Raw genomic sequence first — 14,381 nt, 5'->3', positions numbered from 1 at the left:
GATGTTACTTCCAGTAACTTGCTCAAAACCTTTAATGGCTTAGACAAATTCTAAGGTTAACTTTTCTAACTTGAACTCTAATTATTTACCTACATTTAGAATCACAAAAATATAACTGGAAAGAACCTCAGAGATTAGCTAGTCTAGCACATATCTGACTGAAATTTGCCTCTATAATATCCTCAATGGATAGTCATTCAACTTCTATTAGATGACCACCAAAGAGAGGGAACCCATTACCCTCTTGAGATGGCCTGGTTCGTTTCTGTATAGCTTCAACAATTACTATGCTTATTATAAAGAAAAACTTCCTAGCTTTTCTATATCTTTAATAAATTGCTCCTTCTTATTAACAGAAAAGCTGATAAAAGTTTCAGGTAAACATGAAAAGCAGTTTGAGGGAGTGCAGAATGAAACTTAGTACATTACTGTTAACTTCTTCATCCAGTGCCTTAACTTTCCCTTTCTTCTTAATAAGCTGGATTTTGCAGGCATTGGCTTCCCAGTCTTTGTCATTGCCTCCATCAACTCCCACTCCTAAATAATCAACAACAACAAAAAAAGGGGGGGAAAAAAAGGCTTACATAACACATGTTAGATTTGAAGGGAAAAAAAACAGGTAAATAAGTTCCTGTAGAATTAAAGTTTGTTTTGTTTTTAGATGCAATTATTTTATAGTAAAATTAAAACAACATAAATATCCCTTAAAAGATTAATTTTTGCACAATTATTTAGAACTATTAAAATTTTGTAAATAAATCCTTCTCAGCGCTATAAAAAAAAATTCCTCAATTATTAACTAATAATTGGAAACATATCACTTTACTTGATTCAAAGTTTATATTTTATGCACATTTTATAAACTGCTAAAAAAAAATATTAAATACCAGCAGAATCATATCCTCTATATTCCAGTCTCTGAAGTCCTTTGATGAGAGTCTCTAAGATTTCTCTCCTTGTCCGTGGAACATGGTAGTTCAGGTATGCAAATATACCTGAAAAGGAGAATCAACAAATATAATATGCATAATCAAATGTACAGTTTAAAATTCAATTAAACGGATGCTAGACTCCTTTAAAAAATAGGCTGAAATTTTCATAAAACTACTTTCTGGCTTTCAGAAAATCACTTTGGTGGCTAAATGAATGAAAAAGCATTATGGAGCACTTATAAGAGGCAAAGCACTGAACTAAGGGATTCAAACAGAAGGCTAAAATGGTTCTCAAACTGAGGAAGTCAATACATAGAAGACAATTTAACCACAGAGTGGAGGAAGGAAAGATTAGAAAAATACTAAAAGTACTGCCTCAAAAAGATAATGATATATACTGGATTTAACATATACTTATACATATTTAACATGTATTGGACTATCTGCCACCTAGAGCAGGAGATAGGGGGAAAGAGGGGAAAAGTTGGAACAGAAGGTTTTGCAAGGGTTAATGTTGAAAAATTACCCATGCATACATACATCTTGTAAATGAAAAGCTATAATAATAATTCAAAAAAAAGATAATGCTAGATATTGGGGTGGGGGGAGGGTATGGGAAAACTGGGGCACTAATGCATTGTTGGTAGAGTTCTGAAACCATTCTGGAGAACAATCTGGAACTATGTTCAAAAGGCTATCAAACTGTGCATATCCTTTGACACAGCAGTGCTGTTACTGGGTCTGTATCCCAAGGAAATCACAAAGGAAGGAAAAGGAGCCACATATCGTAGCAGCTCTTTTTGTGGTTTCAAAGAGTTGGAAACATGCTCATCAAATGGGGAATGGCTGAACAAATTGTAGTATATGAAGATAATGGAATATTATTGTTTTTTAAAAAATTATTATCAAGCTGATTTTAGAAAGGCCTGGAAAGATTTACATGAACTGATGCTGAACAAAACAAGCAGAATCAGGAATATACTATACACAATAGCAGCAGGAATGTGCTATCAGTTATGAATGGCTTAGTGCTTTTCTCAGTGGTTCAGTGATCCCAATAGACTTTGGACAGAAAATGCCATCTGCATCCAGAAAAAGAACTAAGGAGACTGAATGTAAATCAACACATGCTATATTCACTTCTTTTTTCTGTATTTTTAAAATCTCTCCTGTGTTTTTTCCCTTTTGCTCTGATTTTTCTCCCCCAATATGATCCATAAAGCAATGTATGTTAAAAATTAATAAATGAATGAATGAATGAAAAAGTACTGTCTCAGAGTAAAAAGCGAGGCCTAAAAGTTTTTAGAGTAAAGCAGCAAGGTAAACAACAGGGCCCAGATGTTTGGGGAAGTTTTCTTTGTGGGGAGGGAAAACCAGGAGACAGCAACAGAGCAAATGGTATGGTTCAAAAGACATCAGGACTTCGTGGCAAAGTGGATGAAAATGCCTCCATCTTGCCAGAGGATTACACCCTGCTCATTTAATTGATGTGAACAGCCATTTTTGCTCCAAAATTGGGGAGAGAAGGCCTGAGAGTATGAGTGGAAGGATCCCCTCCCACAAGAATAAGAATAAGAAGAGAGGGTATATTACTGAACAGAAATAAAGGATAACTAGGAAAGGCACACTGACAGGAAGTTTGAGGAAAAACGTCATAAGTAGAGTACTTATTCCATGAAGCTTTCTAGCACCTAGCTGTGTTCTAGATGACCTAGAACAAGGAAAATCTGAAGGGGTGCTCCCATTGATGGAGGCTGTATGGAGATTGGAGTAGAGTGAGGAGAGATGAGGCAAGAAAAGTAAATTAAAAAGGATTATGTCAATAATTCAGACAACAAATGGTAAGAGCTTAGACTAGGGTAGAGGCTAGGTGAATGAAGAGAAAGCAGACATACACAAGGGGTGTGTGTAATAGAGGTAGAAATAGAAATTGATTGAAAATTTAAAAGTCAGAATATATTTTAAACACAAATTAAGAATATCTATAACTTAAAGAATTTCACACGGTGCTTAGAAAAACATCTGATCATGGGCTGCTTTGAAAAAGTAGTTTCATGCCTCCTGAGGATCACTAAGGAAAGGCTGAATTACCTTCATCCATTAGGTATCCCTTTGTAAAAGGGATTTATATTTAAGGTTTGGATTCGATTCAATGACCAATGAGGATCTTTCCAATCCTGAGAGTAAATGACTCCAGTAAACTATGTTTCTCCATCAAAGTCCAGTATAATGTTTATACAAAGTAAGTGTTAACATAATGACTACCTGATGGAGGAAAAAAAAAAAAAAAACACCTGACTGAAAACTGGTTTCCAAGAAGTGCTTTAATAATTGGCCATTAATATTGAAACTGTGTTGGAAATAAATATCTTACAACTCTGATCCTCCCCACTATGAGATCAACAATACAGAAGAGATCCTTACAAATTTCTTAACTTGAAAGGTCCATGGAAAAGCCAAACTAGAATTCAAAATGTTGAATCTTTAATGGGAGGCTTTTAAGATCAATATGTAACCTATACTAGGAAACAGTGGAGGACTCCTGGACAATTATATCTACCTGAATAAAAATTTTTATAGATGTACTTCAGTAAAAACCTAAAAATAACACTAGATCAAATAATAAATCAAGAAATCTAATAAGAAACTAGAGTGATTCTTTAAAAAAACTGAAGAAATGTAAGTAAACCAGAAGCCCAAGGGCAATAGGAAGAAGGCTCTGCCAACAAAGACAATGCCAGCATAACCAAACAAGACAGAAGCCTCCCCTGAGTAAATGGAAACCAGCCAGAGACAGATGAAGCTAGTAAGGATCTGTATTCAGAGGTGGCAAGAATGAAGGTTTCCCACAAGAAAGCCCCAGTATGGTTAGAAATCCACAACAGGTACCTTGGAAATAAAGAGGAATAACAAGGACAATAGCATTCAAGCTAGGGCATCTTAGCACCTAAGAATCCTAGAACTCATGGGACCCTAAAGATTCCCTCCTACCTCCTGTCTTTTAGCTCTCAAAGACTGGGGCTGGGAAGGGAAAGGGGGTTGGAGGGGAAAAGCACAAGAACACAGATCATTCAGGTGTAGATCAAGAAAGGCTGATCACCACACTCATAAACAAAGCAAGACAAGGAGTCCAGTTAAACTAAGACTACTGAGATTAATAAACACAAGAAAATATAGAGCATTGTAAAGAAATATAACAGATCCAGAGATAACCAAAAATCCAACCTAGAGTACTACTTAACTGCAAGCACTCAAAGAAAAAAAAAAAAAAAGACATTCCACAAAGACTACATGAATAACTAAAAGAAATGAAGAGATTAAAAAATAATAATAAAATAAAATATCTGGATAAAAGAACTTTTAAGGAAAATAAAGAGTTTAAAACAGAAAATGACAAATCTTACTCAAGTAACTGACTACAAAAATTAAAATAGACCAAACAAATCAAATATTAAAATAAAATCAGAAAAGTAAGAAAAAAAAGACAGAAAAAACATAAGACATCTAATGAGGAAAGGGGGAAGAAGGGAAGAAAACAGGTCAAGGAAAGAATCTAAGAAATCACTAAACTCTCTAAAAATCATGATCTCCTCGTGCCTTCTCCCTCCTTCCTCCCCTTCCCCCCCAAAAAAGCTTAGGCTATATTTTAAGAAATCATAAATGAGAACAGCCCAAATCTAGAACTAGAGAAGGCAAACCAAAGAGACACCTAAAACTTGGGGGGAATGTGGAGATTAGGGAAGCAGGGTCCAGGGAAAGCTCCAGAGTGTTCAGAAAGGAGCAGGACTCAGTTCTACAAATAGGAAAACAGGAATTTGCAGCACTCTGACCCAAGATGATCCTCTGAGAGGCCCTTAAGAAAGGAGCATTATGAAGTTGAATAGATGAAGGGCAAGGATGGGCACACCATATCTGAAGGGCTTGTTTCTGTAGGATCCTAAGAGATAAGAATTTTAAAAAAAAATTTTAAATACAATAAAGCTTTATTTAATAATGCAAACTATTCTTCTCTTAGGGAATCTTACAAAAACAATACTTAGTTTGACCTAGTAATCCAGTAATGTGTGTACAGACACATAAGGAAAAGCAGAAACCACCAAACCCTGTTTTCGTCTTCATATCCCCTATGATGCCTACAATAGAGCCTTACAAATAGTGTGTTTTGGGATGAAAATTATGGAATATGTCTGTTAGTATAATTGTGCATATTTATAATGTACAAATGAAATAATAGCTTTTTAAAACTGGAGGTATAGCTATATGGCACAGAGATAAGAGTGCTACCCTGGAGTTAGGAAGACCAATTTCAAATTTACTAGCTATGTGACCCTGGCCAAGTCACTTAATCCTGTTTGCCTGTTTCCTCATCTGTAAAATAAGATGAAGGAAATGGTAAACCACTCCAATATCTTTGCCATGAAAACTCCAAACGGGATCAAAAATAGACATAAATGGAAAAGCACTGAACAACAACTTGGGTTTACAAGAAAAGTTTTTAATCTTCTACATTACTTTCTTTGACTTATAAAAGAAGTCAATATGTTTCACTGTTATAAATTACAGAAAAATATCTAATTTACAGACCATGCAGAGGAAATTTAAAAAATACAAAAAAGATTAAGAAAAACATTTTATTTTTCTCTATTCTTAACTTTTAAAAATATTTCCTGTCTGTCCTAAAAGTTCCAACTACTTTACAAGGTAACCTTTGATCAAGAAATTTTATATAACGTTATGTAAATTTTAAATTTTTTATGATAAATATGTATGTAATACTTTCAGGTTCAAAAAGTTTTATTTTTGTTCAGTCATTTCACTTCAATCCAACCCTCCATGGTCCCACTTGGGGTTTTCTTGGCATTTTCTTCCTCAATGGATCCAGTGTCAAGCAATCAGAGGTTAAATGCTTTGCCTAGGTCATACACAAAAGACATGTTTAGGCTGGATTTGAACTCATGCCTTCCTGACTCAATCCCAGTGCTCTACCTAGAGCTATCAGCTGCTTCTTATTTGGTCTTCATAATGCTGGAAAATGAGTATTTATTATAATCTTCACTTTACAAATAAGGAAATAGTTGAAATTCAGCTAAGTAACTTGTCCGGGATCACACACAATAGGTGTCTGAATAGGAGTTTGAAATAAGACCTCTACATACAGCACTCTACCAAAACAGCTTCTGGACAAATAAGAGGAATATACCACATAAAAATGAATATTAAAAATAGGAAGAAAAGACTAAAAAAAGCTATCAGAAATTTTCTACATGTTGCCACACTAGGATGCTTGGCAATATACCAAAGCTGCATAATTAGGTGCCAAGTAAACTAAACAAAATTATAACCTGAAGTTATAGAAAAATGAGTCATTAACTAAGGACAAATTAAATTTCACAACCCACAATAGCAGACTGCAAATAAAACTTTTGTGATGCATGTTATACAGCTATGTAATGGGAAAAACACCTTACATAAAGAGGTTCTTTTGGTGTTTTAATAATTAAATCTCCCAAGACAGTAAAGAGGAAAAAAAAAAAGTGTGAAATCTCTTCTAGATAAAATACTGTTATAATTATATTCCAGTGTATTTGTTCTTCTTTATTCTGATTGATAAATCATCAAGAGTTCACACTTCCTCCCTGCTAATTACAGGCTTCATTCACCATAGAGAAATAGTCAGGGAAAGAGTAAATTTGTCAGAAAGAAGAACAAATGAATATGAATGCTATGTAATTATACTGACCAATTTTGGCCCTGAAGAAGAGCTGAGAAAATTTAGCTCCCTCATTTCAGGGAAGAGAGGAGAGATTTCATGTCCTGTCAGGTAAGAGTGTGTTAGTAACACTGAGCAAGTTATTTAATCTCCTCCTAAATTCAGGTTCCTTATCTATTAAAAATGGGAGAGTTATACTAAATTGTTTCTAAGAATCTTTACAAATTAACTCTATACTCCCATGGGGTTTATTAAATAATCCAAAAAAAGAAAAAAAGAAAAAAATCTGGTAAAGATCTGGAAACCAAGAAAGTTCCTTTGTAGTACTGAGGAATAGCTGAACAAGTTATAGTAGATGAAAGCAATGAAATACTATTGTGCTATAAGAAATGATGAAGGAGATAGTTTCAGAAAAACCTAAAATAATTTAACTGAACTGATATAGAAGAAAGTGATCAAAATCAGAAGATGGGAAGGGAGAAAATAATTTTTATTAATTTTAAAAATTAAAGAGAAAAACATTATAGCTTTCTAATATTATGTCTGCTATATATATTATACTAATAATAAAATAATTATTATTATATTATAATGTTGTAATAACATTATAAGAATACTAGATTAAGAATCAGAACCCCTAGATTCATCATTTGTCTATAACTAGACTTCCATATTCTTATCTGTAATATAAAGGGCTTGGCCTATATTAATATCTTTTCTAATTTTAAAATATAATTCTATAATATTTGAACATGGATAATTTGTGATAACATGATGAAAGAAGTTTTTCACCTGCAATTACAAATAAAAAATTCACAACTAAGTTTAAAAAAAGTGATTTGTTTAAAGTGAGAAATAAAAGAAAATTTGCCTAATTTTTTAAAGTAAAAAAAAAATGGATCAAATTATTTGCTTTGTTTAATCTAATATTTATTAAATAAAATTTCTTATTTGCTCTAGATTATTTTACAGCTTCATTTAATGGCCAACTTAATGGATCAGAATCTCCATTCTCCATTCTAGGAATTGCTATAGGGTACTGAAAAGAGATGAGAACAACAACAAAAAAAACGCCACATATACAAAAAATACTGACAGCAGTTTTTTTTGGGGGGGATAGCAAGAACTGGAAAAGGGGGGATACTCAACACTTGGTAAACAGTTTAAGTTATGATATATAAATGTATCAGAATATACTAGTGTGCTGTAAGAAATGAAGGGAATGGTTTCAGAAAAACCTGGGAAGTATGTATAAACTCAGGCAAAGTAAAGTAAACAGAACCAGAAAAAAATGTTTTAATTTAATCAAGGAATACCAAGGAATATAGTAAATATAATCAACTTGATCAATACAATGACCCACCACAATTCCAAGGTGAAAAATACCATCCACCTCCAAATAGCAAACATCAACTAAAAGGTTGCACTTTTTCTTTCTTACTTTTTCCCCCCTGAATATGCTAATGTGGACATTTCTTTTGCATGTCTTTCTATTTGTAATGGTTTTGTTGTTCTTTACTTCTTAATGGATAGAGGAGGCACCTGGAGACAGGGAAAATCTGGACCTGAAAATAAAAAATACTTTAAAAAAGAAGCAAAATAAATAACAGATAGGAACAGAGAGGGGAAGATTCAATAAGCTCAAACTTAGTAAAAAAAAATATCCTAACTCCTCTCTTCCAACTCCATGGCTTTTCACTGGCTGTCTCCCATGCCAGCAATGATCTCCCTTGCCTCCCTCTAAAACCAGCTTAAATCCTATCTTCTGCAGAGTATCTTTCCTAATCCCCTCCCACTTCAAGGGCTTTTCCTCTGAATTTACCTCTTATTTTTATACTGTATATCTATTGAACGTACATAGGTTTTGGTGTTTTTTGTTTTGTTTTGTTTTGTTTTATGTAAGCTTCTTGAGGGCAGAGCCATTGTTTCTACCTTTCTTTGTATCCCCAGCACTCAGCACAGTCCCCATCACAGTCAATTTGAGACTAACTGCCTGATATTCACTTAAAAATATGGCTATTTAAGTAAAATATAATCCTCCCAACCCAGCATTCTACGGTAAAAGAAGAGGGAAACTGAGGTCAGGACAAATGCACCTGTGTTCAAGTCTTAAGTCTAAATCACTAACTCTATAATCCTAGGCAAGAGGAATATGTGCCTTAAATTCCTCATAACTGCATCACTACAGGATATTTGTAAGAAAATATTTTATAAACCACTGTGATATATAATATAAATATGAATATCTATTTATAAATGTCCTTTAGAACAGTCCAGAAATTTAGAACAGTCCTTTCTGCAACAGAAAATTAATTGCCTTTTCTTTTTAAAATATTAAAGCTTTTTTTTTTAAGTAGTATATTATTTTACCAGAAAATTCTTAATATTTGGCTTGCATGTGAAAAAATGATTTAGGTTAAGCCATTAGAAAGTCACAGTGATATAAAAAAAATGAGTATCAATAAAATATTTTTAAGAGCTGATGAAAAACTGATAGATTTGAAATATTTACTACAAGTTACTTAGACATTCAAAACCTAAGAGACTTTTTTCTTTTCTCCTAAAGACTCTACAAGGATAGAATATTAGCATGGAATCAGGAAGGCCTGAGATGAAATCCTACTTCTGATATTTACTACCTACATGACTTGGGGCCAGTCAGTCCATCTCTCTGGATATTTATAATGGGAATATTGATAGGGTCCTTGTGATGTTCAAATGAGATTATATATATATATATATATATATATATCACAGTTTTTATAGATATATATACAGATATATATACACATATAGATACACATATAGATACATATATATCTATATGTATCTATATGTGTGGGGAAAATCCACTATCAAAGATGACGGTTTTGGTTTGGAAGGGAAAACAGGAATCACTTAGTCTAACCTCCTCATAATTTAATGCAGTTCTCCCAAGAGGATGATGGGCTCAAGATCACAGAAGTGCTACCAGAAGTGGTGAAGCTCAAATCCACACATTTTTAGCAGAAGTATGACAAAGTCAGACATTCATGGAATCTATGCATTACTAAATAAAAGGCAGCATTGAGTGTCAAAGAGAACAGAAGCAGATCCGTCTGGAAAGGTAGATCAGATCAAAATCAAAGAAAGTCTTTAATGTCTAAATTAGGGCTTTATGGTAGAAGAAAGGTAGCAGGAAAGTGATTTCTGAGTTATATTCAGAGTCAGTACTTACTACCTACTCCTTCCTTCTTGAAGCTCTCCTCCCTTGGTTTTCCTGACACTACATTATCCTGGCTCTTCTATCCCTCCAACTTCTTTTAATGTGTTCTTGGAAGACATTTCAGTCAAAGTAATTTTCCTTAAGTGAAAATCTGATCCTGTTATGCTCCTACTCATTTCATTCCAGCATCTTCCTATGGTTTCCAAAAATATAAACTCATTTTGCTTAGGTTTTAAATCCATACACATGATGACCCCAACCCATCTTTCCCACTTCACTAGATATTATTCTCCCTATTACACTCTTTGATCCAGCCCAAATGACCCACTTTTTGCTCCTCACACAGGAGACTCCCTCTCCTGGCTCCATGCCTTTGCAAAAGCCTTTATGCCTGAAATGTACAACCTCCTTATCTCTACCCAGTCCCTCTCTTAACTTTCTAATGCAGCACAAGCACCAACTTCCTTATGAAGCTTTTCTAATTTTGCCAATTGCTAGTATCAAACTACCTTCTATTTAATTGCTTTGTATATATTTAATAACTTTATATTTATCTATGTTTTTATATGACAGATAAATAGTTAAATCACAATTGATCTAAAAAGATCTAGGGTTCTAATAGAGTGCAAGGTCCATGTACATTCACAATGTGATACAGGAGCCAAAAAAGCTAATTTAATCCTGGGTTGCATCATGACAGCCAGCTTCCAAGCATAAAAAGGTAATTGTTGCTAATCTTCCCTATTCAGAACTCTTCTTGGGTATCACATTCAATCCCTGTGCACCTCGGCTGAGGAAGGATATTGTTAGGCTGATGAAGATAGAGAACAGCCCAACCAAGATTATGAAGGATGGTCAGTACAAATCATATAAAGATCTGATAAAAGAATTGGGAGTGTTTGGTCTGCAGAAGACAAGGCTCAAGATCAGAAGTGGTGGCACACATCTACAATGCCCTGTAACTGGGAACATTGATGCCAGGGGATCTCTTCGCAAAGTTCTGAACTGCAGGAGAGTTAAAGCCAACTAAGTCAAACACCAATATAGTTAGACCCTGACATGGGGAGGGAAGACCACCACTCTGACTGAGTAGGGACAAACAGCCCAAGATCAGAAAACATCAAAGCTTCCAAGTCAATCAGTATGGTGATTAGGCCCATAAGTGGCTTCTGTACTTCCAAATGGGATGAAGTAGTTAGGTGGAGGAAAGAGAGAGAGAGATGAAAGGAAAGTCAGGTGGTCTTCAAGTCTTTTGTAGTCTAATAGGAAGACTATAACATGTATACAAATAAATAAATTCACATGCTATCTTTTCTACGGACCAAAAAGAGATCTAGACAAAGTGCTTGTGCTATGAAAACTTGAGAACAAGATCATTACAATCTAGTAGGAGAACAGAAACTTCTTGAAGGAGACAGCATCAGAGCTGGGCCTCGGGAGAATATTTCACAGATGCAGAAACAAAGAAAATACCTCCAAGATATGATTCAATAAAGAAGCAAAGAACGAAAAGATGTTTTGATAGCTGACAACTGCAATATTTCTATGCTGTATACTAAGAGTGTACATATATATGATCCCTTAATGGATGTTAAGTATGTTTTAACACATATTTCAAGATAAACATTAAAAGAGACAAACATAAACATAACAGCCTTAATTTTTAAACATTCTTGGAATGCTTCTTTAAACACAAATCTTGAATATTCACCTGGTGATGATGAGCTTTTCAAACCTGGTCCTTGAAATAATCCTGGTTTTTGAAAGCATTACTGTATAGGGCAAGTTCTTGCAGGATCAATAGAGCATTAAAGACTGCTACTGCAGTGTTTAGTTCAAAAAAAAAAAAAAAAAAAAACATTCTAGCTGAGTTTAGAAACTTTAGTTTTTAGCTTTAGTTTGGAAACTACAAGGCTGACTATCAAGTACCTTATGTTTTCATCCAGGAACTAATCAAGTCTGTCTATTAAGAGCATTGGGAAACCCAACATTGGGAAGCCCAGACAACCACTTCTGTTTACAGCCATCACAACAAGCAAGCTGAAGAGATCCAGAATTAACTTGTACAGAGGAGCAAAACTTGTGGAAATGAGGCATGGAAGATGTTGCAGACTCTGCCTCCTCAAAAGCCAAAACTCTAGTGAAGATCCAGAAAAAGAAATTTTTACCACCAAAGTCTCTGGCACTATCAATAATTCAGCTTCAAAAAAAAAAAAAAAAAAATGAATGTGATTTTACCAATGGAAATAACATTAAATTTGGTCATGTATACTTATTGTGTATCTAATTAATATTTTAATATATTTAACATCTACTGGTCATCCTGCCATCTAGGGGAGGGGGTGGGGGGGTAAGAGGTGAAAAATTGGAACAAGAGGTTTGGCAATTGTTAATGCTGTAAAGTTACCCATGCATATATCCTGTAAATAAAAGGCTATTAAATTAAAAATAAAAAAAGGAAATAACATTAAAGAAGATGCATTAGTGTCTGCTTTACCTGTTATATCCTAAGGACCCTTAGGCTTTCCACCTAACTGCAGCTGAAATTTCCTAGTCTCTTCCTGTTCCATGAGCTCCTTCAGAGCAAGAACTATCTTGCTTTTTCTACTGGTATCCCTAGTACTTAATGGCACACCGCACATGCCCAGCCTAAAATACTTCATTCATTTTCAGAGAAGCTACACTACACACATGTGTGAAGATCCACACTGATTAAAGTCACAGATTCTTGAAGAAGTACAGGAAATGAATCACATGCACTCCTTTAAAAGCACAGCTATGGAAGTAAATAAGAGACTGGCCAGATAAAGTAGTCTTGTTAGCTCTGATGAACTGGGTATCTTATTTGCAACAGGCTCCTAATCTCCGCTCACCCGGGGCGTGGAGGTAGGAGGGATGTGTCCAAGTACACAAGGCCTTGTACTTACAGTTACTTATTAAGCAAGTTTAGCTGTAAGGACAGCATAAACTGAGATGGTTTTTAAGCAATGTCAGGTCCCTGATTATTGAAACACAACAGGCACCATAACTTCTACATCCTAAAGAAGAAAAAAAAAGCTGCAAAGGACTAATTTAAACTGAGACTCACTGAGTCTAGTCTAGCTCGAATTTCACCATGATGATGTACAGCGAATACTAACAGCTAGCACTCATAGAGCATTCGCTAACATGCAAAGCAGGACGCTAAGCCCTTTACCAGTATTTCCCCTCCAGAATCCCACCTGGGACATCCTGGTTGGCTTCACCGGGGACTACATCTCATCAGCAGTCCTACGGTCACCTTTTGAAGACCTCCGTTTAAAGAGAAACTCACGCCTGGGGAGAACGCTTCTCTACTTTGGGGCAGTTCTCATTATTAGCCAATTTTTTCCGCCCGTCAAACCTACCCCGGCCTCTCAACCACTTCCACCCTGGGGAGCCAGGCCCCGCACAAAAGGCTTCTCAGAGGCGGACTGCGCGGGTGCTCCGGCCCCAGCCCCCCTCCCAGCGGTCCGGGCTGCACGAGCACCCCCAGGGCCCTCCGCAGGGGCGAGGTGTCGCGCAGGCCTCCCCTCCCACGCCCCACAAGCAGGGGCCGCCGCGGACGGCTCAGGGCTGGCCCGATGACCACGCCCCCTCGCCGGCCGCCCCAGGGAGCGCGGAGCGGACTTCCCGCGCCCCTTCCTCGCACCCAAGGGCCCGGGCTCGGTCCCCTCCCTCCCCTGTCTAGCCCCCCGAAGACCCCTGGGCCCTTCCCCCCTTCAGCGCCAGGAGGGAGGGAGATTCTTTCCTACGCTCTCCCCAACTCTGGGAAAGGATGGGGAGGCGGTAGGAAGCGGGCACCGACCTTCCCTCGCTCCCAGACTCGCCCGGAGTCGGAGCCGCGCTGGAGGCGCCCTGCCTAGCCCACTTCAGAGATGAAGCAGAGCCAGACCCAGGTCCCCCTCCCTCCTCTACACCGGCTCACCAGCCGCCCCTTCCCCCCTCGGGGAACGCCCCCTCCTCCCAACGGCGCCGAGCCCCTCGCAGTCCTGCCCGAGCCCTCACCCCCGGCACCCCACCCCCACCGCACCCCAGCCTTACCGCACATGGTGAGAGGCGGGGGCGCGCGAGCCGAGGCCGGGGGCGCGGGGAGCGCGGGAGGAGAGCGGAAGATGCCCAGGGGACTGTGACGCGTGCGCGAGGGAAGCTCAGAGGGAGGGGGAAGGGGAGGCCGGCCGAAAGATGCGGCGACCCGCTCGCCCGCCTGCCTCGCCTGCTAACTGACTGCGCCGCCGACTACCCTAGTCTCTACTGCGGCGGCGGAGGCGGGCCGGGCTTCCTGCCGACGCTCCCAAGCTCGGCCGCTAGCAACGGCCCCGGCTCCGCCCCCTCCCTCCCACGCCCCTCCCCGCGCGCTGGCGTGCCGCGTTCCTATTGGTCCCTCCGCCTGCCCCTCAAGTCCAGGCTCCGCCTCCCCACCTCCAGCTCTGCAGCTGCCTGCAGCCTCGCCCCCTCCTCTCCCCGCTCTCCCCCCCTTCCCCCTCCCTCCCTCCATGCCTCGCGCGGCCGCTGC

General features: G+C 37.9%; 1 protein-coding gene across 3 annotated transcripts in view; it reads right to left on the bottom strand.

Moving 5' to 3' along the window:
• The window catches only part of GFPT1 (glutamine--fructose-6-phosphate transaminase 1), a 62,483-nt gene extending 48,306 nt beyond the window's left edge, over positions 1-14,177 (bottom strand). For 2 of the 3 annotated variants that reach the window (XM_031950618.1, XM_031950619.1), the window contains exons 1-3: positions 13,910-14,177; positions 888-995; positions 430-537 (exon numbers count right to left, since the gene is read on the bottom strand). In XM_031950618.1, the coding sequence (XP_031806478.1) occupies positions 430-537; positions 888-995; positions 13,910-13,916 (223 nt within the window). In that variant the 5' untranslated portion in view covers positions 13,917-14,177. The remainder of the gene's footprint in view (positions 1-429; positions 538-887; positions 996-13,909) is intronic. The other variant, XM_031950620.1, reaches the window with a different exon arrangement.
• Between the last annotated feature and the right edge of the window lie 204 nt (positions 14,178-14,381).

The sequence above is a fragment of the Sarcophilus harrisii genome, chromosome 2 (assembly GCF_902635505.1).
Source record: "Sarcophilus harrisii chromosome 2, mSarHar1.11, whole genome shotgun sequence".
NCBI lineage: Eukaryota > Metazoa > Chordata > Mammalia > Dasyuromorphia > Dasyuridae > Sarcophilus > Sarcophilus harrisii.
The sequence above is the reverse complement of the archived record's forward strand: the minus strand, read 5'-3'. Positions and strand labels throughout refer to the sequence as shown.